This window comes from Magallana gigas, chromosome 1 (genome assembly GCF_963853765.1).
Source record: "Magallana gigas chromosome 1, xbMagGiga1.1, whole genome shotgun sequence".
In the NCBI taxonomy this organism is placed as follows: Eukaryota; Metazoa; Mollusca; class Bivalvia; order Ostreida; family Ostreidae; genus Magallana; species Magallana gigas.
This window is the reverse complement of record NC_088853.1, coordinates 2,309,455-2,332,831: the sequence shown is the minus strand read 5'-3', so window position 1 is coordinate 2,332,831 and position 23,377 is coordinate 2,309,455. Positions and strand designations below refer to the sequence as shown.

Here is a 23,377-nt window from a genome sequence, read left to right as displayed (position 1 = left end):
TCTACAAGAGTGAGATGCTTTTAGACCAAGTCAAAGAGTTCTTTGTAAAATGCAGCCCGGAACTTTCTTATACTAAAGTCCAACTTTTTTCTTAATTTTTTTAAGACAAAGAAAGTCAGAGTGGCTGTCTGAGGTCATTCATGATGCATGAGGTCATATGTGCCAAGTTTGCTTAAAATCAATTAGGGTCAAAAGGTCATACATAATCGCAGGTCAAAAATAAAGTCAAAGATACAATGATGTAAGGTCAGAGAGAGGCGATTTGCCTAGGATCAAATGTGTTGAGTATGGTGTAAATCACCTAAGGTCATAAGGTCATTCTGACATCTCTGGTCAAGGTCACACAGATGTAAGGTCAGAGAGAGGAGACAGGAGTTAATGGAATCTACCCGGACTGTTAGTCACGTGATTGTCTGGAGCCTATTTTTGGGGAATTGGACTGTAAACACAAACTGCTGCATTAACAGGAAAACTTCTAAATCAAAATTACAAGGCAATTTTGAACAGCAAATCAAAATAAAAACATTTTACAGGACAATTTCTGACAGCCAATCAAAATAATTTGTCAACTTCCAATAGCCAAATTAAACAGGATTTTTTTTCAATGTATAAAACTAAAATGATTTTAAATGAAGGCTAAACTTTTTGTGTTTGCTCCGAGAGAAAAGAAACCAGCACAACTTGTTCGATAAAAAACTTTATCTACATCACATATCATGGTAGGTCATAAACTCTCTAACCCAATATCTCAGGTGTTAATTTCCCTGGTCACAAACTCTAACCCGATATCTCAGGTGTTAATTTCACAGGTCACAAACTCTAACCCAATATCTCAGGTGTAAATTTCACTGTTAATGCAGCATTTTTATTCCTATCCTACAATGAAAGCATTCCTCTTTTGTTTTCAATGGTTGCCATGGTTACCTTTCACGATATGGGACCATCTTATCTTTTTGGACGCTAGTTTGAAAAAAAACAAAGTGTCATCAAATTATGAAGGGACAAGTTTGACAAGGGGGTAGGAGTGACCTTCCCCCCAAGCACAAGACTGAGGGGTAAACAATGCAGCACGTTTCTCATGCACACGAGACAATACAGGTAAATACAGGTAACAAAGAGCAACAGTTGTTGAATCCAATACATGTCTATCCAATTATCAGATCTCTGTGCCCAAATGCAACACTGCTATTCTTCTGAATATATATGTTTCTCTCTTTCCCAATACTCCACATAAGTGTATAGATATTGTAATGGTGTGTAATGGCTATTTTCATTCCCATGTTATTTTTGCCCAATTAACCAACCCCTTGAATTAGTAAATTTAAGATGGACCACATCATTAAATACACTAAATTTCTCTGTGTTAATTTTTCATGTTTCAAAAGAGGAAAATTATTTCCTCAAGCCATTGGGCAAAAATAACATTGGTGTTGAAATTCACCTGGTGTACAGTCAGATCACAGTAAAAAAAAAGTGAGTGTTAACAGACTTCATCTGTGTCCGTATCATTTCACCTTTATATCTCTAACCAAACTACAACAGTGTCTATTTACAGAATATATCTCTAGAGTATAAGCCTTGTCTCAAATATGCAGGCAGTGACATTTCTCCTTATCATGAAATACATTCACAGTAATTCAGTCATCCGGGTCAGTTACAGACCCTAACAGCCATTCTGATTGGTTGCTTCCCAATAGTGCTGTCTTTGTATAAAAATTAAAGTTTCTTTTTTCTGATACACAAGACATCTGGACAAAATACACCAAAATAAAAGGGAAGCCAAAAAAATCAAAACATGACACTGTAAGCTCAATACCTCCTTCTGCGGGTTGGCCCACTAAAAAAAAACGAAGTCAGATATATATCTACACAGCACCATGCCCATAATCACAAGCCCAGTATGGGCATTATCAGTTATATCAAGCCCACGTTGGGCATTATCATTAATCACAAGCCCACTTTGGGCATTATCAGTAATCACAAGCCCAATATGGGCATCGTCCATGAATACTATTACTGACCCACTCATTTTCTTACCCAGTCATTAAATGACTCCATCTTTGGCTCCTACTCTATGCCTTGTTCCCAAAATGATTAATTCCTATAAATTTTACTTCTTAAATATAACTTCCCAATAAATTGTTCCTCTTGAATTTTACTTTCCATTGATTTTCAATTCCAACAAATTTCACATCTTCTTACTTTCTTTAACATTTACTACTGTAATTTTAAGTCCATATAAATTTTAATTCCTAAGAATTTAATACAATTTTTTTTCTGCTTTGCATTTATATCTACATTGTGCAATATCTTGAGTTTTAAAAATGCTGCAAATTGTCTTATCTGTATTCTTTCAAAAAAATTTGTTATCTGTTTTAAAATTGTGAAAAAATAATTATACATTCTTAAAACCTTTTCCTCTCATGCATATCATAATTCATATATACATGTATCAAACAATCACCAATAGTTTTTACTTAAAAAAGTTCAATAAAAAATATATATCTACAAAAATTGACAAATAATAAAATTTGAATGCTATGCATATATGAGATAAATATGGTACAACAGAGCAGAATATCATGAAGTTGATGCGTCGGCTGTTGCTATGGTAACAGTGACACAGGGCTATAGTTATAACACGTATAATGGCTACACATCACAGCCCTAGTCTTGTCACAGGAATTATCAGTCACATACCTTTAATGAGTTCAGAGCAGTGTACGATTTCCTGTACGGACACCGCAACTTGGTGCGCACGTGCTGCCAGTGTCTGCTTGGCCTCCTGGGAAGGTTTCTGGACCACCTGAAAAATGGCAGCGAAACAAGGTGGTAAGATAACAGAATCAGAGGCCCCACATTTCTACAACAATCCTTCCCCACATATCAACAGCTTCAATAACAACAATCCTTCCCCACATATCAACAGCTTCAATAACAACAATCCTTCCCCACATATCAACACCTTCAATCACAACAATCCTTCCCCACATATCAACAGCTTCAATAACAACAATCCTTCCCCACATATCAACAGCTTCAATAACAACAATCCTTCCCCACATATCAACAGCTTCAATAAACTTCATGTTTTGAATATTCTATTACTGACTCTATGCATACTGTGTGCTAACTTTGTTTACATTGTGATAACTGTGCACATTGTGCTGGGTCCGTGCACATTGTGCTGACACCACACATTGTGCTGACACCACACATTGTGCTGATTTTTTACATTGTGCTAACTGTGCACATTGTGCTGACACCACACATTGTGCTGACACCACACATTGTGCTGGGTCTGTGCACACTGTGCTCTGTACACTTACAGTGCTGACTTGCTCCAGTAGATCTTTGTAGACAACAGCACAGTTCTTGCCGGCTGCTATCGTCTTCTGTCGGACTTCTGTTGTCTCTGCAGTGCTGGCTGTGCCCTGTCAACACACAGGAACACCAATATTCTTAACATTTCTTGGAAATTCAGTTTCAAGGAAATGTAAATTTGTGGACAATGATCTTATATGTTTTACATTGTACTCGAATCTCTAGCAGAATATAACATACCCTGCATGTTGCCAGTAAATCAAAGATGGCCTTGCGTCCCATGTTGGCACAGATGATGACGTCCTCTTGGCGACCCGAGTTCCCAGCAGCCACTGCTTTGGCGGTCGCCGTGGTGATAGGTTTGGTCAGTCGGATCAGATCTTCTGCCGTTGCTTTCTTCTCTGGCAAGGTTCCAGCCTCGTACGACTATGAAAGAAAATATCAAACAGTACAATGTCTGTTGATGAAAGAGAAAAAACATAATTGGGAAATAAACCATTGGACTTTAGTCGGATTACCCCTGGATAATCTTAACCTCCTGTCCTATGGTCTCTATGGTAGACTCCAGGGCCTGAGTTACCTGTATTTGTACCTGTAGTTACCTGTGTATCAGTGTATTACCTTAACCTCCTGTCCTATGGTCTCTATGGTAGACTCCAGGGCCCGAGTTACCTGTATCTGTACCTGTAGTTACCTGTGTATATTCAGTGTATTACCTTAACCTCCTGTCCTATGGCTTCTATGGTAGACTCCAGGGCCCGAGTTCCCCGCGCGGCCTCGTCCTCCACCGTTTTCACCGTCTTCAGTAACGATGTCACGTTGGTCACCATCACCTGGAGGCGAGATTGATATTGACAGTTTACTTCATCTGTTGTTTTACACATACTGTCATTTTCATTGATAAGTGATTGTTTTCATTAACAAATGTCTTATCATACATCCTGATTTTTGCTAATTTCTCTGACTACTTTATCAATTTTCTTTCTTTTTTTTTTCTTCATCTTTTTATACTACAAAAACAAATTTCTGATGAGGCAGGTCAGACAAAACTTTTCAAAACAATATTTGTAATACTTACCTAATAAATGATTTTTTTCAAGTGTTTGATACATGTATGACTTGGTAATACTGTTTTTATTTGATGACTATTAACACAAACTTCTACAATATTGTTTATCTTTGAATGACATAACCATCCTTCACCTCGATCAAAATCAAACACGTTTCTATGAACAATTATTTTTAATTAACACAGACATGTTATACAGAGTCAAGCAAGATATGTAAATAATAACAAGATATACAAGGCTTCCCTATCTAACACAGATCATAATACATTAATGGTCACAACATGGAGAAATCCTTATTCAGCCCTACCTATGACATCAATTACACTATCAAATTAAATAAAATATTCATTGAGACTTGAGTTTTTCTTACTTTAGACTTATCAAAAGGAAAAGAATTTGAATTTTATATGCAAGAGTTGTCTTTCTTATCAAATAGGTCAATGTACCTTAAAGCTAAGCCTAACACAATGAAACAAGATTTTCTTGTCTGAACAATGCATTGTCTTTCTTATCAAATAGGTCAATGTACCTTAAAGCTTAGCCTAACACAATGAAACAAGGTTTGTTTGTCTGAACAATGCCTGGTTTGAGATGAAATCACAAGCTTGTATGAACAGGGAGACACAATGCAGGTGTCTGGAGATCTCTGCATGTCCCCGCCTCATGCTGTCAACAGAAGCTTGCAGGGAGGTTTAATACTACAGGCCTCAAACTCCAACATCCTGCCTCTCAGCTAAACTTAAGGTTGCCAAATGGTCAGATGTACTGTCAAGTTATTTTATAGCCAAATTTTTAGATATATAAATTCAGGCTTATTCAAATATTTTACTCCAAATACTTTTTTTTATTTTTAATATAGACCTTTTCTCTTCCTGAGGTTTGAAATGGTACAAAAATTACAAAATAGCCACCATTTTATAAGATTACCAAAAGGTTTTTCTTTTCAAGTGGATCAAGCCGATGGTCAAGTTCCCTGAGTCTGAGAGGCAAAATGATTTGGTAGTCCCCGCAGCTCATATAATTATTTGTACTGAATTCAAATTCTAGAGTTAAAATACTTAGCAGCTTACTGTTTCCACTGACAAATCATGATATGTATAGGAGCCCTGTGCTGGCTATAACCACCACAGGGAGTGATATGAGCTGGAAACAACATTGTTACTGCAACACAAACATGTTACACCAAACTGTGCTCATTTCTTCCCATTTCTGAAAGCATTGCAAAACTAATTCTCGACAATAGCTTTACTGCTTTTTCCATCCCCAAAAAATCTTAACCTTTAAACTACCAGGTAAATTTACAATGTCCAGTCAGTTAAAAGGTAGTGTGTCAACAATAATTTGTAGTCATATGCTAATTGAGTGTACAGTGCAAGTCGGTAAAAGGTAGTGTGTCAACAATAATTTGTAGACATATGCTGATTGAGTGTACAGTGCAAGTCGGTAAAAGGTAGTGTGTCAACAATAATTTGTAGTCATATGCTAATTGAGTGTACAGTGCAAGTCGGTAAAAGGTAGTGTGTCAACAATAATTTGTAGTCATATGCTGATTGAGTGTACAGTGCAAGTCAGTAAAAGAAACATTGGAGGAAAGGGGTGAACATGTTTTAGCAATAATTAATCCCCATGCAGAAATTTTCTGTAACTTGCAGGAAGAAATGAACACAGTTGTCACTAGTAGCCTGGTCAATGGTTCAGTGTGAAACAGGGGGATGGTTTCTATGGAAACACCAATTCAAATGCAATCTGTTGTTTCTTAAATCTCAAACCTCTACAGGATTTCAAAAATTCAATTTATAATGATAGAAGCTCTCACAAAAAGTCATTAATCACAACATTCAAAATTTTTCTTCTTTTTTTTAAAAATTGTTTCATTACCAGCTCTTGTTTTTGTAAATTGTCAACAGCACTAGAACAGAGAAATATCATCCAATCAGATGGCTCGAAATTTTAACTGCACTCAGTACATGCTGGAAACATAGATAGTATACCCGTCCGGCAAACCCTCGATCAGGGAGTCTGTCTTCTGTAAAATCACACGACTCCACAAATCAGACAACAGTTAACTTAACAATTATATCTATCAACGCCTAGGCGGCCTTTGTCAAATTATACTGTATATATTTCTTCCAATTAAGAAATAAAAAAAATATTTATACACAGAAAACTTTTCAATTTTTAAACCTGTTTAAAATTGACTTAAAAAAACCCAACTTTTTCTACATTTTGAATGCTGAAAAATCATTGCTAATAAAAAGTTAAGTTGTTTGAAATAATGATTAGCAGAAAAGGTTTATAATTATAGACCTGGGCTACTCCAATAATTGATTGCCAGAAGCGGTTTTTCCATAGAAGAAGAGAGTGCATTACATCACTACACCACAACACTACCATCTCATCAAGGTTAAAGTTCTCTAACACAAGGTCAACGCTCCGTTCTTATGTTACAGTAATTCACTAATCAAAATTTTGAGCATTTATATAAGCAAATATTTTCAAAACTTTTTGAGTTTAAATAAAAAATAATAAACAAAGGTTTTAAAAAACTTTGGTCAAATTTAATTGAAAATAAGAAATAATGTTGAATTTTGACTGACCTTGGCAGACTCTTTGAGGGTCATTATTGCCGGATCAGAGACGTTTTTGCCGGAGGCGTTCTTGGTAGCGCTGATCAGATCATAGAGTGCGGAAGCCACATCCTTCACCGCGTTAATTATCATCACCTGAAAACAAGCTTACTCAGTTATTTCCCTCTTGAAAATTTGATCACTTTGGCAAATTAATTGATTCAACACCTTCATCGTTACAATGCCAAGTTATAAGCCACGTACCTGAGCCTGGTTGGTTAGATCCGAGTGAGGCTGCGCCAAGTTTGACGACATCTGCGAGTTTGGTGATGGTTTTGACGGCCTGTTGAGCGGCCCCGGTGAGCGTTTCCTGATCTGAGGCGGCGCCCTGTACCAACTTCTTGGTCTCCTCTACCAAAGCCTTCGCCGTTTTTAGGATGTCCTCTCTATAAGTGGTTACAAAAATAAATATCGTGGAATCATTAAACTTTGTGGGGGACAATTTCCATGCATTACTTTCATGAGTTATTTCATACCTACAATAGGAAGTATGACTCTATAACCCTTATTCATTAATGGATGAGAGGTACCCACAAACTCCACGAAAATTGATCCACCTCAAAATCTAATGATTCTTCAGTATGAGACTACTGTTGGAGTGGATCAGTTGGTGGGGGTATTGAGGACTATTTGTCAGTGGGTGGGGGTATTGAGGACTATTTGTCAGTGGGTGGGGGTATTGAGGACTATTTGTTAGTGGGTGGGGGTATTGAGGACTATTTGTTAGTGGGTGGGGGTATTGAGGACTATCTGTCAGTGGGTGGGGGCATTGAGGACTTTTTGTCAGTGGGTGGGGGTATTGAGGACTATTTGTCAGTGGGTGGGGGTATTGAGGACTATTTGTCAGTGGGTGGGGGTATTGAGGACTATTTGTTAGTGGGTGGGGGTGGACTATTTGTCAGTGGGTGGGGGTATTGAGGACTATCTGTCAGTGGGTGGGGGCATTGAGGACTTTTTGTCAGTGGGTGGGGGTATTGAGGACTATTTGTCCCATTTACCTGTGGCTGGCGAAACTGTCATTTTCCTCAGTACACAGAGTTCCGGCGGTGGCAAACATAATGGTGGTGTCCAGATCAGCAATGATTCCACTCACCGCGCTCGCCGCATTGATACAGGCCTGGGTACTGCGAGACCCGGACTGTAGTGTTGCTAGAACAAAAGGCCACCTTCTCACTGACGCTGCGGGCATGGTCCTGGAGGTCGCGTCTCGCGTATGTGTCGTGTAGGTCGCCCTGGACTTTGCCGGCGTCCTGTACCAGCTCCACACAGCTCTTACCCAGGTCTTGGACCGTCGTACGGATGCGATTCGCAATCTACAGATAGACCAACAAAATATATAACAATGAAATCAATGGAAATCTACAGACCCAACATAATGGATTTCTCAGAGATCTGTTAAACTTAAATATTATGGTATCAATTACACTGATTATAAAGCCAGCATCTTTGGTTTCAAGGGAATTTCCCATTAAAAATTCAATATTCAGCTAGACAGGAAAAATGTTTGAATCAAAATAAAACCAAATGAACTCTTTTTCATGCAGATTACCATATTCTTGACTTAACAGTACACAGAGCACACAATATTCATCCAAATTGGTCTACAAAACATTTTTAAAGTAACAGATAAACGAATAAACTAGGAACCACCAGACATTGTAACAGACTCGCAACTCCACTTACATCCTGACTGTTGGAGGTTGCGGCGGCATTTGCGGAGTTACTGGCCAACACATCGTAGTCTCGTGTCAGCTGATTGGCCAGTCGCCCGAGGTCGCCCGGGCTCACCCCCGCCTTGCCCACCATCTCCTGCGTCGTCATGGCGATCTTCTTGGCCAGACTGACCATGTTGGACAGGTACTCCATGAAAGACATCCCCTCCCTCACCATTGCCTGCTCGTCCGTCTGTAACCATAGAAACAAAAGGGTGTCAATATTGTAAACACAGACTCCTTTATTTGATAGACCTTATTATGTTACACCGATATGTATCCAAAATGTTCATAATGGCATAAGTTTGTTAAAATTTCATGATTTTAAAAAATTAAAGTCGATCAAATTCTTCCTCCAGTGCCACTATCAACACAATATTGGGGACTTTAAACAGAGCAAATTTTGGAGGAAAGAAGGTCCTTTATGTAAAGATTGTACCTACCTTAGTGATTGATTTGGTGAGTTTCTCTATCATACTGTTGACTACGCCGGCCTGTGAGGCGGCCTCCTCCAGAGACTGTAACAGGTCTTGTATGACGTCCATTGTGTTGTCTGCTGCTGTGTCTATGTTATCATGGGTGTGCTTAGGGGCCTACAACATAAAACAAGATATTGTAGTGTACAGAAGATCCGTGCACACACTTGTCTATTGTAAGGATTTGCTATGAAGTCCAGACTTAAACATGCCTCCTCTTTTTATCTTATGATACTCTAACCTCTCTATCTTATCTTTGGGTTGCCTCCCCCTCCTATCTTAAGGTACACTCTCCTTTTATAATAAGGTACACACTCCCTCTTTTTTCTTTAAGCTCATTCCTCTTCTCTCTTAATGTACACCTACCTAGGGTTCCCTACCCCTTTTATCTTTAGGTTCACTACTCATTCTACCTTAAGGTACACTCACCCTTCTGTCTTCAGGTACAACCCTCGCTTCCATCTTAAGGTACACTCCCCCTTCCATCTTAAGGTACACTCCCCTTCCATCTTAAGGTACATCCCTCCCTTTCATCTTAAGGTACACTTCCCCCTTCTATCAGGGTTGGAAATTCACCAAAAATATCAGCCAGCCACAGGGCTGGATACTTTAAAAAGTTACCAGCCCTGCCCAAAATCTGCAAGTCCTGATAAAAATGTTCACTTTAATGAATGAACTATACATAAAGCTTAATATTTACATCTGTAACACAGGCCCCTCGAAATCTTTAACTTTTACAAGTATTTGAAACCATATCTAAACATAACCCAAAGAATGCTTATTATTAAGTTTAACATGCTTAAAAAATTAAACTATTCATCTACATGTATATATAATTATAAACCTACTTTTAGAAGCCAGCTAACGATGTCATAATCATGAACTTTCTGAACAATTTCAAAGATTGATATCAAATATTGAAAGGGATTAAATTAAAACAACTGTAAATAAATGTGATAAAAATTTATTTATTCGGTCAGATGCACTCCTCTTAACTGCTAATTGTGTGTCACAACACCGTTTTTCTGTAGGTTCAAAATATGGTCAAAGCAAAATAATTCAAGATTTCTCGTTTGTTTTTAGGGGTTTTCCGCCAGTGACAGGGCTCTATTTTCAATGAGATAAAAACGGTTTAAGCGCATAATTTTTCCGCTTTTGTAAAAATACCATGCCAATTACTTGCACAGGGGATGAAAATGCTTGTACTTGATTTTCAACCACATGAGTAACTTCGATGTCTCCGAGTAAACTCTTGTGTCTTTGGTTTATTTGCTACTAAATCGTTTATGAATTATTGTTTTAAAAGTTGTAAAGGGAGATTTCGCCAGAAGGTTGTTTAAAATCAACTACCCACACCTAAATATGCGTAATTTTGGTCAGAATATATCGTAAAAAATAATAGTGGTGTACAACCTATCCACCCTCGACATTGTTTACAATAGAATTTCCCATGTGTTTCATAACTTATCAGCCATTCAAATTCTACTTTCCATCCCGGAACTGTACATCGGCGTCTTTTGTTTTGGTTGTATACTTTTTTTCCCTTAGCGTCAATCAAGGGACCCTTTAGGGAATCGACAAACTAAAAAATGTGCGCATCATCTAACATGTTGCTTCTATTGCAATAGTGCCGAACAAAATTGTATTGGGAACACTGGTTGGCTATAACAATCATTCAGACCAATGAGCGAATGGATTACAACTTGTAGAGCTTACCTAATTCTCAACGAAACCTAACAACCGACATTGTCTGTACTTTTTGTGAATGAGGTAAATAACTTAAAAATAGAAATTGTCGGTTTTAAACAAGGAACTGGCTATTAAAATTAGCCCGACCGCCGGGCTGTCTTTTGATGATTCGCCCCCGCCCGCCTAAGAAACAGACCGCCTCGGGCGGGCTCTCATTTCCAACCCTGCTTCTATCTTAGGGTAATTCTCCCTTCTATCTTAAGGTACACTCCCCCTTCCATCTTAAGGGACACCCCCCCCTCCTTCCATCTTAAGGTACACTCCCCCTTCTATCTTAAGGTACATCCCTCCCTCCCTTCCATCTTAAGGTATACTCTCCCTTCCATCTTGAGGTACACTTCCTCCATTCTATCTTAAGGTACACCTACATTAGGGTTGCCTCCCCCTTCCTTACAGGAGTACATGAACTGAAGTGCCGACTCGGCCACGGTCTTAGTCAGGTCCAGGATGTGGGTCTGTTGTTTGGAGTTCTGGATAAGCGAGGCGGCGCCTACAGCACCGTCCGAGAGTGGGCCAAAGTAGCTGGCCATCATTGTCACCTATAGATAAAGGGGAACTTTAAAAGTTAGTACTTACCTCTGTGTACATTGTGCTAACAAAAGGCATGTAAAAAATGACCATTATTATTTTGGATTATCATTCAAATTTCACAGAGAAGAAAATGAGCCATGTTATCTCACATAATAAGTATTAAATATCACAACCGATGCTCTGTATACTGACCCTGTGACCCAGATTCTCCGACTCTGCTTTAGCTGAATCCTTGACCTTGGAACAAAGGTCATGGATTTCTCTTGCACTCCCAATCATCTGTTCTTGGAATCCCTATAATACCATTCAACAGTAATAATTAATGATTATTTACGAATATTGAAAATTGAGCATATTTTGATTACTTTAAAATCTTAATAAAGGGGGGGGGGGAGAGGTGAACTATCAAATAAATATGTTAAACTGTTGAAACAAGGGAGGGGGTGATACCTTAAAAATCTAGACATGAAAGGGAAAATTTGAAAACTTAAATATCTAGATATTGGGAATGAGGGGTTAATAATTTACAAATCTGGACTCATGGAGACATATTGGTGAATGGGGAAAAGGTGGTTTTGGGTGGAATAAGTACTGACCCTGAGGGATTTCTCTGTCCGTTGCTGTAGACTCTGACTGATGGCGGCCAGTGAGGCCTGGTCCAGGTCGCGGATGGAGCGGTTCAGTTTGTCGATCGACTCGTAACACTCACGCTGACCCGGCCCACAGTCCCTGAAATATTCAGATGTATATAGTCAAACAGGTCCTGATGTTTTACAGGATATATGTTCAGTTCAAGATTATTACATTCCTTGAAAGTATACAGTCAAATACTATAATATGTGTCAAGAAATAACAGATGTATAGTGGAATGGACCTCAAACAAATTAAAATCAAGCTTCACAGAAATACAGTAAAATACTATAATATACATGTTCGAAAATTTAAAATCACTTTTAGGAATGAACCAGGCTATTGAAGAGCTAACACTTTTGTAAATCTAGAAATGTTGACCAACGTTAGGAGCTGGCATTATAATAAAGACTTGCACTATACACTTACTTGATGAAGGAAAGACTCACTAATGGTGGACAAACTTACTTGATGGAGGACACAAGTCGTTTGATGGCCTCGGACACACTCTTGGAGTGGTTGGAGTACAGTTGGTAAGTGGGCGGGTCCTTCGGGTTGACAGCCAGCTTTTTGGCGGCCGCCACCATGTGACACGCTCCATCCATCATCGCCTTACCTGCCGACACAATGGGCTCTTGGGCCTTCCTTGCCTACATATATATACAGATAAGTCATCTGTGTGTCTTGTCCCAGAAAATTAGGAATAACTGCATTAAACTTTCTTGAATTATGAAACCCCACCATGAACATATTCAAGTACATTTCTAATATGGGGTTTTACAGGACAACATAATCCTGTTAGTTGGGTGCTTTAACTTGCTTACTGTCTGCTTTATGTAGCTAACTTAGTAGCTATCTGCTATATATTGCTAGCTGTCTTACTTCCTGTATTTATCGATAGCTTTTCATTTACTGTAATTACCTCAGGGCTGATCTTGACACTCACCTTGATGGCCTTGACCAGGTTAGCTGTGCTGTTGGCAACGTCCTTGGCACTCTGTACAAAGTGTCGCTTAGCGACAGGATTGGAGGTCTTGCTGGAGGCCAGGCGACAGGCGTTACACAGGGCGGACGTGTGCTTAGCAACCACTGTTGCTGCTGACAACACCTACAAGGGGAGAAAACTCTAAATCATCTCTACACAAAACACATCCTGGTGACAAGGTTAGAAATAATTACAAGTTAATCAAAGCAAAGTCATTACAAGTCCACTCTGTGTATGAAGTAAAATTGTTAGTTAAAATATTAATTCTTAATACAAAACTGATTTTAGATCTTGGCAAAGGTATGAAAAGTAGATAATCTCCTCCATTCATCAAAGTATTTTTTCATGTAGCACACAAGATGATGCTTGTATATATATATGATACATAGCCTGATACCCTACAAACTTTTAACATAGAGATATACACACATATATCTGTTTTTCCTGGTATACTGTAGAACAAGTTAACTCTGATATTTCTTGATACACGATGCAATTCTGTTAACTCTGATACGTTTTCTCCAGCAATACATGTTAGTAAAATAAATAGCAACCCCCACTTAGCGCTGTTCCCGATTCTATGATATATATGATATATGATACACAGAAACATGTAAGATACAGGTGATACGGAGTGAATTTCAACCTTCTCAACGATACACAGTGTGAACTATTGAACAATCTTGTCTAAACTTCTATCACGATACGTAATGTCGTTTTAATTATATCGTCTGTGATGTATCTAGATTCTGTGCGACGTCATACCACTTTATTGAGCCCTGTATCTATTAATATCATATATACATTACAAACTCTTAACAGCCTACAACTGGAGAGTCTATAATTATTGTAATTACAATCCAATGACACTCAATGCATGCTTTAACATGGTGGTCAGAAACCATGAACAGAGACTATTGAATTATTGCTCTACACTATATACTAGAGACCATGAACAGAGACTATTGTATTGTTGCTCTACACTATATAACAGTGACCATGAACAGAGACTATTGAATTGTTGCTCTACGCTATATAACAGACACCATGAACAGAGACTGTTGAATTGTTGCTCTACGCTATATAACAGAGACCATGAACAGAGACTATTGAATTGTTGCTCTACGCTATATAACAGAGACCATGAACAGGGGCTATTGAATTGATGCTCTACACTATATAACAGAGACCATGAACAGAGACTATTGAATTGTTGCTCTACGCTATATAACAGAGACCATGAACAGAGACTATTGAATTGTTGCTCTACGCTATATAACAGAGACCATGAACAGAGACTATTGAATTATTGCTCTACGCTATATAACAGAGACCATGAACAGAGACTATTGAATTGTTGCTCTACACTATATAACAGAGACCATGAACAGAGACTATTGAATTGTTGCTCTACACTATATAACAGAGACCATTAACAGAGACTATTGAATTGTTGTTCTACACTATATAACAGAGACCATGAACAGAGACTATTGAATTGTTGCTCTACACTATATAACAGAGACCATGAACAGAGGCTAACTAGTTAATATGGTCAATATCCCCGAGTCAAGTAACCTTTTGAGGTTGAGACAACTGCCAGCTACAAAGAAAATCTAACTCAGTCTGTATAAAAGTAAAATCTAACTCAGTCTGTATAAAAGTAAAATAGAAATTGCCTGCAGTTGAGACATGTTTAACCTACTGATGTACCCTAATTGCAGAGGTTGAGATAATCAAGTTCTAGCGAGTTCAATCTCGCCGAGTCTATACAATCACTACAGATATACAAAGTTCATATGAAAGATACACAGTTCCTACGGGGATACACACAGTACCATGGTAACTGTTACTAAGCAACAGTATAACATTTTAAATGACCCACTCGTCAAGATGTCTGATGAAAAATGTAACAGAAAATGATTTAATTTTCACAATGAAGCTCCTCTTTGACAACAAGAAATGTGTTACCATGGCTACCAGTCATACAGACGAACTCTCTACAGAGAAGCTTACACAACAGTATAATGATTCTACGTGTTATATGGACAGGAAGTTTACAGAATTCTGGGAAGTATACAATTACGTCGTGATATCTTACATCATGCAGAGACCGCCTCTGAAAAGCGTGTGATACAAAAGAGAAAAAATACATAAATATGCATGTACCTAATATAATGAATATTTAAATCTATGTGTATGAAAGAAAAATACAACTCATGAATATGGATGAACCAAAGTATATCTAAAGCATAAACATAAAAAGTGAGTAAGATTTTTCTAAGATCATAGAAAATTGTGTTCCTGTATGTTGAATATTTTTAATACAATGGTAATTTGAAATATAAATATGTTTAATCAAAGAGAATGAAGTTGATCATAAAAAATCTGACAACATGATTAATTATAGAGATATTTAAAGTCGTATACGAGTTGGAATGACCCAGACATTGTTACACACTGTACCTTCTTTCTTTCAAACAATAGAAGCTGTTTAAACAAAAAATGTTGCAAATACAATATTAGCCATGTAATAAATTAATGCTACAACAAATCTTTCTTAACTTTCTTAAAAATATGCTCAATCAATAAAGCATGAAATAGAAGACTTAAAAGATTGACAAAATGTAACTAATCATTAAGCACTAAAAAAACAACGACCTTGAGCCAAAAGTGTTCATGACCTTAACCCAGATTTTGTTTTGTCTTTAAACATGGAAGGCTGACAACACAACAATATGGCGGTAAATAGCTCTGTGTACGCAATTTAACCCAAAAAAATATTTTGAAAAAGATAATAAACATTCCACACACAGATCTACACGGTAACTAAGGGACACAATGCACAGGGTTACGTGACCACAAGGTCATGACCCCAGGGGTGAAAGGTCACCTACCATTGACCTACAGCTTTCCGCCATGTAATACTAAACAAAGGACAAAAAGGAAATCAATTTACTTTGATTACTGAAATAAATCAAAATAACCAACAAATGAGGACAGAACATCGTGCTATGATTTGATTTCACCAATTCTAAAAGGGGCTTTCCAATTGTATATTAATAAATCAATGCACAAACAAATCATATAGTTTCTTTGATGTTAAAAAAGCAAATGATTTATTTACAGCAATAAATTCTGGAGAGGAGGAGAAGGGGTAAATTATGCTGTATGGATTCTGAGTGAGTTGGTCTTGATAGAAGTACACTGCATTAAATCCTGTTATATATCATGGAGCATCATTGATCTTCTAGAAGCCAGGCTACGTTAGCCACAGAATACAGAGTTATGGCTCTAAGGCAGTTAGTCTGTAATCAAACAGCTCCTATAGCAGGATATATAAGGAGATACTTCCTTGAGATATATGTAACTCAGGTTCTGCTACAAGCAGTCAGTTTGTCTAAAAACTTAATTCTTTTTGCAAAAAATGATGTCTTATTATAACCTCAATTGTTAAGAATAAAATGAAATTATCTTTGAAAATTACCTCCCATTTCACTGAAAATTTAAATCTTAAACATTCACGTAAAAAAGTTTGCTTATATTATGTCCTGAACTTTGTGGTTATTGGGAATTATGAAATAAATTCTAATACAACATAAGCTCATTCAAAGAGGGGCAATAATGATGTTATCACCAGTCAGCTCAATAAGCTCATTCAAAGAGGGGCAATAATGATGTCATCACCAGTCGGCTCAATAAGCTCATTCAAAGAGGGGCAATAATGATGTCATCACCAGTCGGCTCAATAAGCTCATTCAAACAGGGGCAATAATGATGTTATCACCAGTCGGCTCAATAAGCTCATTCAAAGAGGGGCAATAATGATGTTATCACCAGTCGGCTCAATAAGCTCATTCAAAGAGGGGCAATAATGATGTTATCACCAGTTGGCTCAATAAGCTCATTCAGGGGGCAATATAGAGGTTTGAGAAATGATGCCATGTATTGCAATCTGACTGGTCCAACATTGGATCTGTAAAAGCTCCTACAGGGCTTGATTGACCAGGCTCTATACAGGTCCATTCGTAAGTCATTAGTCCTCCACTAATTAACCACTGATTAACGACGTACCTGTTGCTGGGAGCTGGCCGGGTTAACCAGGTTCTGACACGCCATCTGTATGGCTTGGTTAGCCCGGGCAAACTGGGACTGGTCCACCAGCCCGGGCCTTCAGGGCTCTGATGCTCCATCAGCAATGCCCACAAGGTAGGCCGCCTGTAATTTAAAGGAAAAACAAATGTTATTATTCATTCATCATACATATTAGGAAGATCTGGCACTCCATCAGCTGCGCTCCCTCTCTTCAGAGAGTTTAAAGACGGTCCTTCTCTACAGACAGTTCCTCGGTACCTCTATATGTATTTTACATTCTTTCGTCACAAAATAACCATGCCATTTTGTAAAAAAAAATCTACAACTCATACAAATCAATCCCTGTGTACAGAGACTGTTCCTCTACATGAAGACTTTTGAGACGGTCCCTTACCTGTGAGGCGGCCTCAGTGAGTCCACAAACAGATGTTGAGAAGTTCCCCACGGAGTCACAGAAGTTCTCCAGGTCACCCTTATTGGCGTGGTTCGTGATCCCAGTCATAGAGTCTCCCAACAGCTGCAGGACAGAAAGAGGGGCCAGTTAGTTAATCCAGTAATTAACTAATTAACTGATCCAGATATTAACTAACCATTCAAAATATTATTAAATCTGAAGTGGTATGACAGGTATAATGTCAGTATAATTTATGAGTGATACAGTTGGCTTAATGATTCATCAAACACATCATCAATACATATACTGGTCAACTTATAGGAGATCAATATCATTAATACATATACTGGTCAACTTATAGGAGATCAATATCATCAATACATATACTGGTCAACTTATAGGAGATCAATATCATCAATACATATCCTGGTCAACTTATAGGAGATCAATATCAATACATATACTGGTCAACTTATAGGAGATCAATATCATCAATACATATACTGGTCAACTTATAGGAGATTAATATCATTAATACATATACTGGTCAACTTATAGGAGATCAATATCATCAATACATATCAGGCTTGGGGTAATGCTAAATGTAATGGTAATGCATTGCAATGCATTACATGTTTTCAAAGTAATGCTAGTAAAGTGTAATGCCACAAAATTAGCATTACAAGTAATGGTAATGTAATTCATTACTTTCCAAAATCTAGTGTAATGCTGGCATTACATGGCATTACTTTGCATTACTATGCTTATTTATGCTTGTTCACTTTAAAAAATGTGATGAATAAATGAATAGTTGAAATTGAATTTATTTTTTTAGAAGAAAGAAATAATTCTTGAGATAAAAATGTTTTTATTGTATTATTAAAAAAGATTTTTTAAATTCATTTTTGAATTGTTAATATTACTAAATATAACAGCCTAATTTCATAACATTTTTAAGAGTGTTGTTATTAAGAGTTTTTAATCATTTAAACAATTTACTCCAATTAGTTTGCACTTCAATAAGAAATGTGTCAACAACACACTATGCCCCCAGGATAATCTAAGTATCAAAACAATCTATTGTTATAAGAAGTGCTAAACACCCCAATCCCCTTCCCTTCGCTATGTATGTCCCAATAGAATAGGAGACAGACTTGCACCTTTAAAAGCAAAATGAATGCACTGTCCATCCATGATGAAAATCAATATCACTTTCAATATTATAACCCATTTGAAAATAATTTTACTTATTCTCTCTCTCTCTCTCTCTCTCTCTCTCTCTCTTGTATATTAAGTACACTGTACATTAGTTTGGACTGATAGAAAATACAAGATTCATGTATTTTTTCTATTATTGCACTTAATATATCCTAAGATAAAGATCTTCAAACAGTACTTTTCAGTCCAAGCTTCGACTGCTCCTGTAAAACATTTATTTAGTATAGCTGGGAAGATTTTCAAACTAACATGATGCAGTTAAAAGATGAACCCTTTGAAACTTCGATCATAAAGTGCAACAGCAATCTTTTGTCTTAAAGTGTCCTCACTAGAAAGAAATACGATTCAAATACAGTATCTTAAGAAATATAACTGGGAAAAACCATCTGTTTATGATTTAATACAATTAAGTGTCCAAAATTATAAAGATTTGTGTAATCTGGGGAAATATCTCCATTTAGCTTTTATAACCGCAACATTATTCCATAAATTGTTTTTTGTTATGCATGTGATTCTGTGTCTCTATTTCGTATCCTACATTGTGCCAAATGTCTATAAATATCATTTTACTTATGTAATATGTTGTTCATAATGCCACAAGATGATTATATATTGAGCAAATAAAGAATGACTCTTGTATAGTCATTGAATTTGAACCTTATACTGAGCATGAACCTGTAGATATGTTAAAGAATGTTTTATATTTGAAACATTTGTAAAAACTCTTAATTAGCTTTACTTTTTTAAAACAAAGTAAAGGTAATGGTAATGCATTACTTTACTCATGTAATGGTAATGTAATGCATTACTTCAAGAAAATCAAGTAATGGTAATGGTAATTTAATGCCCAAATTCATGAAGTAATGGTAATGTAATGCATTACTTTACAATGTAATTCGCCCCAAGCCTGAATTACATATACTGGTCAACTTTTAGGAGATCAATATCATCAATACATATACTGGTCAATTTATAGGAGATCAATATCATCAATACATATACTGGTCTACTTATAGGAGATCAATATCATCAATACATATACTGGTCTACTTAAAGGAGATCAATATCATCAATACATATACTGGTCAACTTATAAGAGATCAATATTTCAGATTAAAGCAAATATTACATGCATCCAAAAATGTAATTCACATTTAAAGCCTCAAATTGTCTGAGTTTTTTCATATTGAAAACAATACCAAGGAGAGAGGAGTTGTAAACATTTACATGTAGTACGCACAGACAGGCGAAGGAACCAAGCTCAGGGCCAGAGAATCTCAACTTGCTCATTCTCTGATTGACAGGTTTATTAGGGGCCCATCATATAGTATTGGAGAAGACACTGTTGTAATGAGTTTTCAGGCATGCAACAAACAACAAAACAACACACAACATAATGTTGACAGACAACAGACAGGGGGGGGGGGGGGTTAATGTTAACACACATACATGCTTTCTCTATATTGGGTTCTGGGATTGTACATGGGGAAGAAATCTGTTCTTTATAAATGCTTATTTTAGCAAAATTACCGAAACTGAATTTTAAAAAATACATATGATCATATTAGTATCTGATTATCACAAAGGCAACCCATACTATAAAATGAAATTTGTCATGAATTTACAAAGCCTTGAAACCTCAGATCCTATGAAATGAAGTTTCTAAAGATATTTTAAGATTAAACCAACAACATATTTCATTTAATTTTTCGAGAGGAAGAACAAACAATCTAGAGCTTGTAAGATGATAGCTGCACTGTTAATTCTCTCTGTATATCACATGTATGCTCTCCAGCTATGTACTTAGTACAGATAAACAAGAGAAATATACAATAAGCTTAATACAAAGTTTTTCCAGGTACATGTACAGTAACTAGCTTGGTCATTTTCTACTTATCTAATTAATGAATAAATACAATATTATTTTTCTATTTTCACATATGTGTATGCATAAAGCACTAGCTATATTTTTTTTTTATCAAAACATGACATAGAAGTCATTTCCACAATTTTTTTTTTTTTGGGGGGGGGGGGGGGGATTATAATCAATTATCAAAACAACAAAGGCTGACACAGAAAAATGACAACAAACATGCAACTGATGATGAAATTGACAGAGACAAAGTTACATACACATTGGAGGGTGTTACTGACCTGTATTTGTCTGAGGGCGTTATCACACTCCTTCTGCCCTTGGTTATATAAACTACATACACATTGGAGGGTGTTACTGACCTGTATCTGTCTGAGGGCGTTATCGCACTCCTTCTGCCCTTGGTTATATAAACTACATACACATTGGAGGGTGTTACTGACCTGTATCTGTCTGAGGGCGTTATCGCACTCCTTCTGTCCTTGGTTATATAAACTACATACACATTGGAGGGTGTTACTGACCTGTATCTGTCTGAGGGCGTTATCACACTCCTTCTGCCCTTGGTTATATAAACAACATACACATTGGAGGGTGTTACTGACCTGTATCTGTCTGAGGGCGTTATCACACTCTTTCTGCCCTTGGTTATATAAACTACATACATATTGGAGGGTGTTACTGACCTGTATCTGTCTGAGGGCGTTATCACACTCCTTCTGTCCTTGGTTATATATATACTACATACACATTGGAGGGTGTTACTGACCTGTATCTGTCTGAGGGCGTTATCACACTCCTTCTGCCCTTGGTTATATAAACTACATACACATTGGAGGGTGTTACTGACCTGTATCTGTCTGAGGGCGTTATCACACTCCTTCTGTCCTTGGTTATATAAACTACATACACATTGGAGGGTGTTACTGACCTGTACCTGTCTGAGGGCGTTATCACACTCCTTCTGCCCTTGGTTATATATAAACTACATACACATATGAGGGTGTTACTGACCTGTATCTGTCTGAGGGTGTTATCACACTCCTTCTGCCCTGATTAATGCTCTCCGTCACCGCTCTATCAGACAAAATGTAGTAAAAGTTTAAAATATCAAACAATGAAATTGAAACAAAACCCCTAAAATCCTTACTCAATTTAATCATTTCATGCTTTACAAAACTACACATAATTAATGACTCAGGGGCTATAAACTTAACAAAAGTTAAAGATAAAACTCAAACACATTAAGGGTTAGACTATGTAGAGTAACTCAATGTAATATTGGATTATATAAACTTAAGGTAATATTTGAGTGCCTACCTGGCGGCCTGCGAGAGCAGATTCTTGGTGTTGGGAGCGTTTGGATCGGCTGACACAGACTTGGCGGCCAGCAGCAGTTTACTGGAAACCATGGAGACGTTCTTCAGTCCGCCCACAATCTGGTTCTGTGTGTCTCCATCCTTGGACAGACCTGGAAACCGACCAATCAAAATCAATCACAGGTACCTACATTCTACAGTAATGTCACACCTTATGCCTTGCGTCTGTTTTGATCAAACCTTAAATTTTTAGTATCTGATTTTGTTGGAATCTCGCTCTCACTGACCTGCCATGGTGAGTCCAGATTTGATGAACTCTGAGTAAGACGAGCTGTACTCGCGAGATGACTCGGCAAGTTGTTTGGGTGTGCCACGAGATGCGGTGACGATGTCACTGGCGGCCTGGTTCAGATTGACAGCGGCGTTGTTGTTCTCGATCTGGATCTCCTGGAACGTGCGGTCTGTGCTCGGGTACTTTAATGTACAGGAACGAAAAATTAAATCAATTCCTAATAATGATGCATAGATGAAGTAATTTTGATAAGATTACTTTTTATGAGATAAGGATTTCTATGCATATGTGAAGTAATCTAATTCTGAAAGAATGAGAACTATTTCTGTGAAAAAGGTGATTTTTTATGAGCAAAGTTAAAATTTGAGATGAAGCTTGTGTATTGCTGACATAAGGTTGCCTATTCGTCTATTTCTAAGATAGATGTAACTATCTCAGTGGATGCCATTTGACTCTTAATCCACTTATTCTGAGATCAAATCTGCTTCCGACTTAAATTTTGTCTATTTCTGAGATAGACTTTGTCTGCTGAACAGACAGATCTGCGTACCTTGGTGGACCCCAGCTCCTGGCTCGAGTCTGTGATCTGTCTGATGGCGTTATCCACGTCTCTCTGTCTGGGAAGGGCGTTCACACAGCTGTTGAGCGCACTCGACACAGCCTTGGCCACCTGGTTAAGTCTAGCCTGGTTCTCAGGGTTTTCTGGGTCGTTCATGGCTCGCTTCGTCTCCTCCAGTAGATGCGTCGACTTGTCGATGACGTTACGGGCGCTGTCGATCACTTGCCGTCTGACCTTGATGTCTTCTGAGGTTGAGGCGACACTGCGCGTGGCTTCTGTCAGCACGCGGAGGGCGTTCGCGGTGTCCCTGGCTGCTACACCCACGTAATTCTCATTGCCATGAAAAATCACCATATAGTGGAAATATTTTATATAGATAAATATATAGATAAATAAAATCCAATTCCCTGAGAAATGACCACAGCGAAGAATGTGTGAAGAAAAGTCACAACAGAATAAAATCATGTCATATATATATATTATACTGTTCACTCCGTTTTTTCTTATATCACAAAAATTACAA

At 37.5% G+C, this 23,377-nt stretch overlaps 2 protein-coding genes and 1 pseudogene across 4 annotated transcripts in view; all 3 read right to left on the bottom strand.

The window, feature by feature from the left end:
* Positions 1–23,377, bottom strand: part of LOC117687750 (uncharacterized) — a 232,769-nt gene that overhangs the window by 41,915 nt on the left and 167,477 nt on the right. The window lies entirely within an intron of this gene.
* LOC136273229 (talin-1-like) lies at positions 1,623–7,015 on the bottom strand. Its single transcript, XM_066077623.1, has 7 exons — positions 6,992–7,015; positions 4,041–4,157; positions 3,946–3,996; positions 3,565–3,750; positions 3,330–3,434; positions 2,701–2,806; positions 1,623–1,837 (listed from the first exon to the last, which is right to left on the bottom strand). Exons 1-7 carry the CDS (start codon positions 7,013–7,015, stop codon positions 1,638–1,640), a joined length of 789 nt encoding a protein of 262 aa, XP_065933695.1. The 3' UTR covers positions 1,623–1,637.
* LOC109618177 (talin-1-like) lies at positions 5,665–23,319 on the bottom strand (annotated as a pseudogene).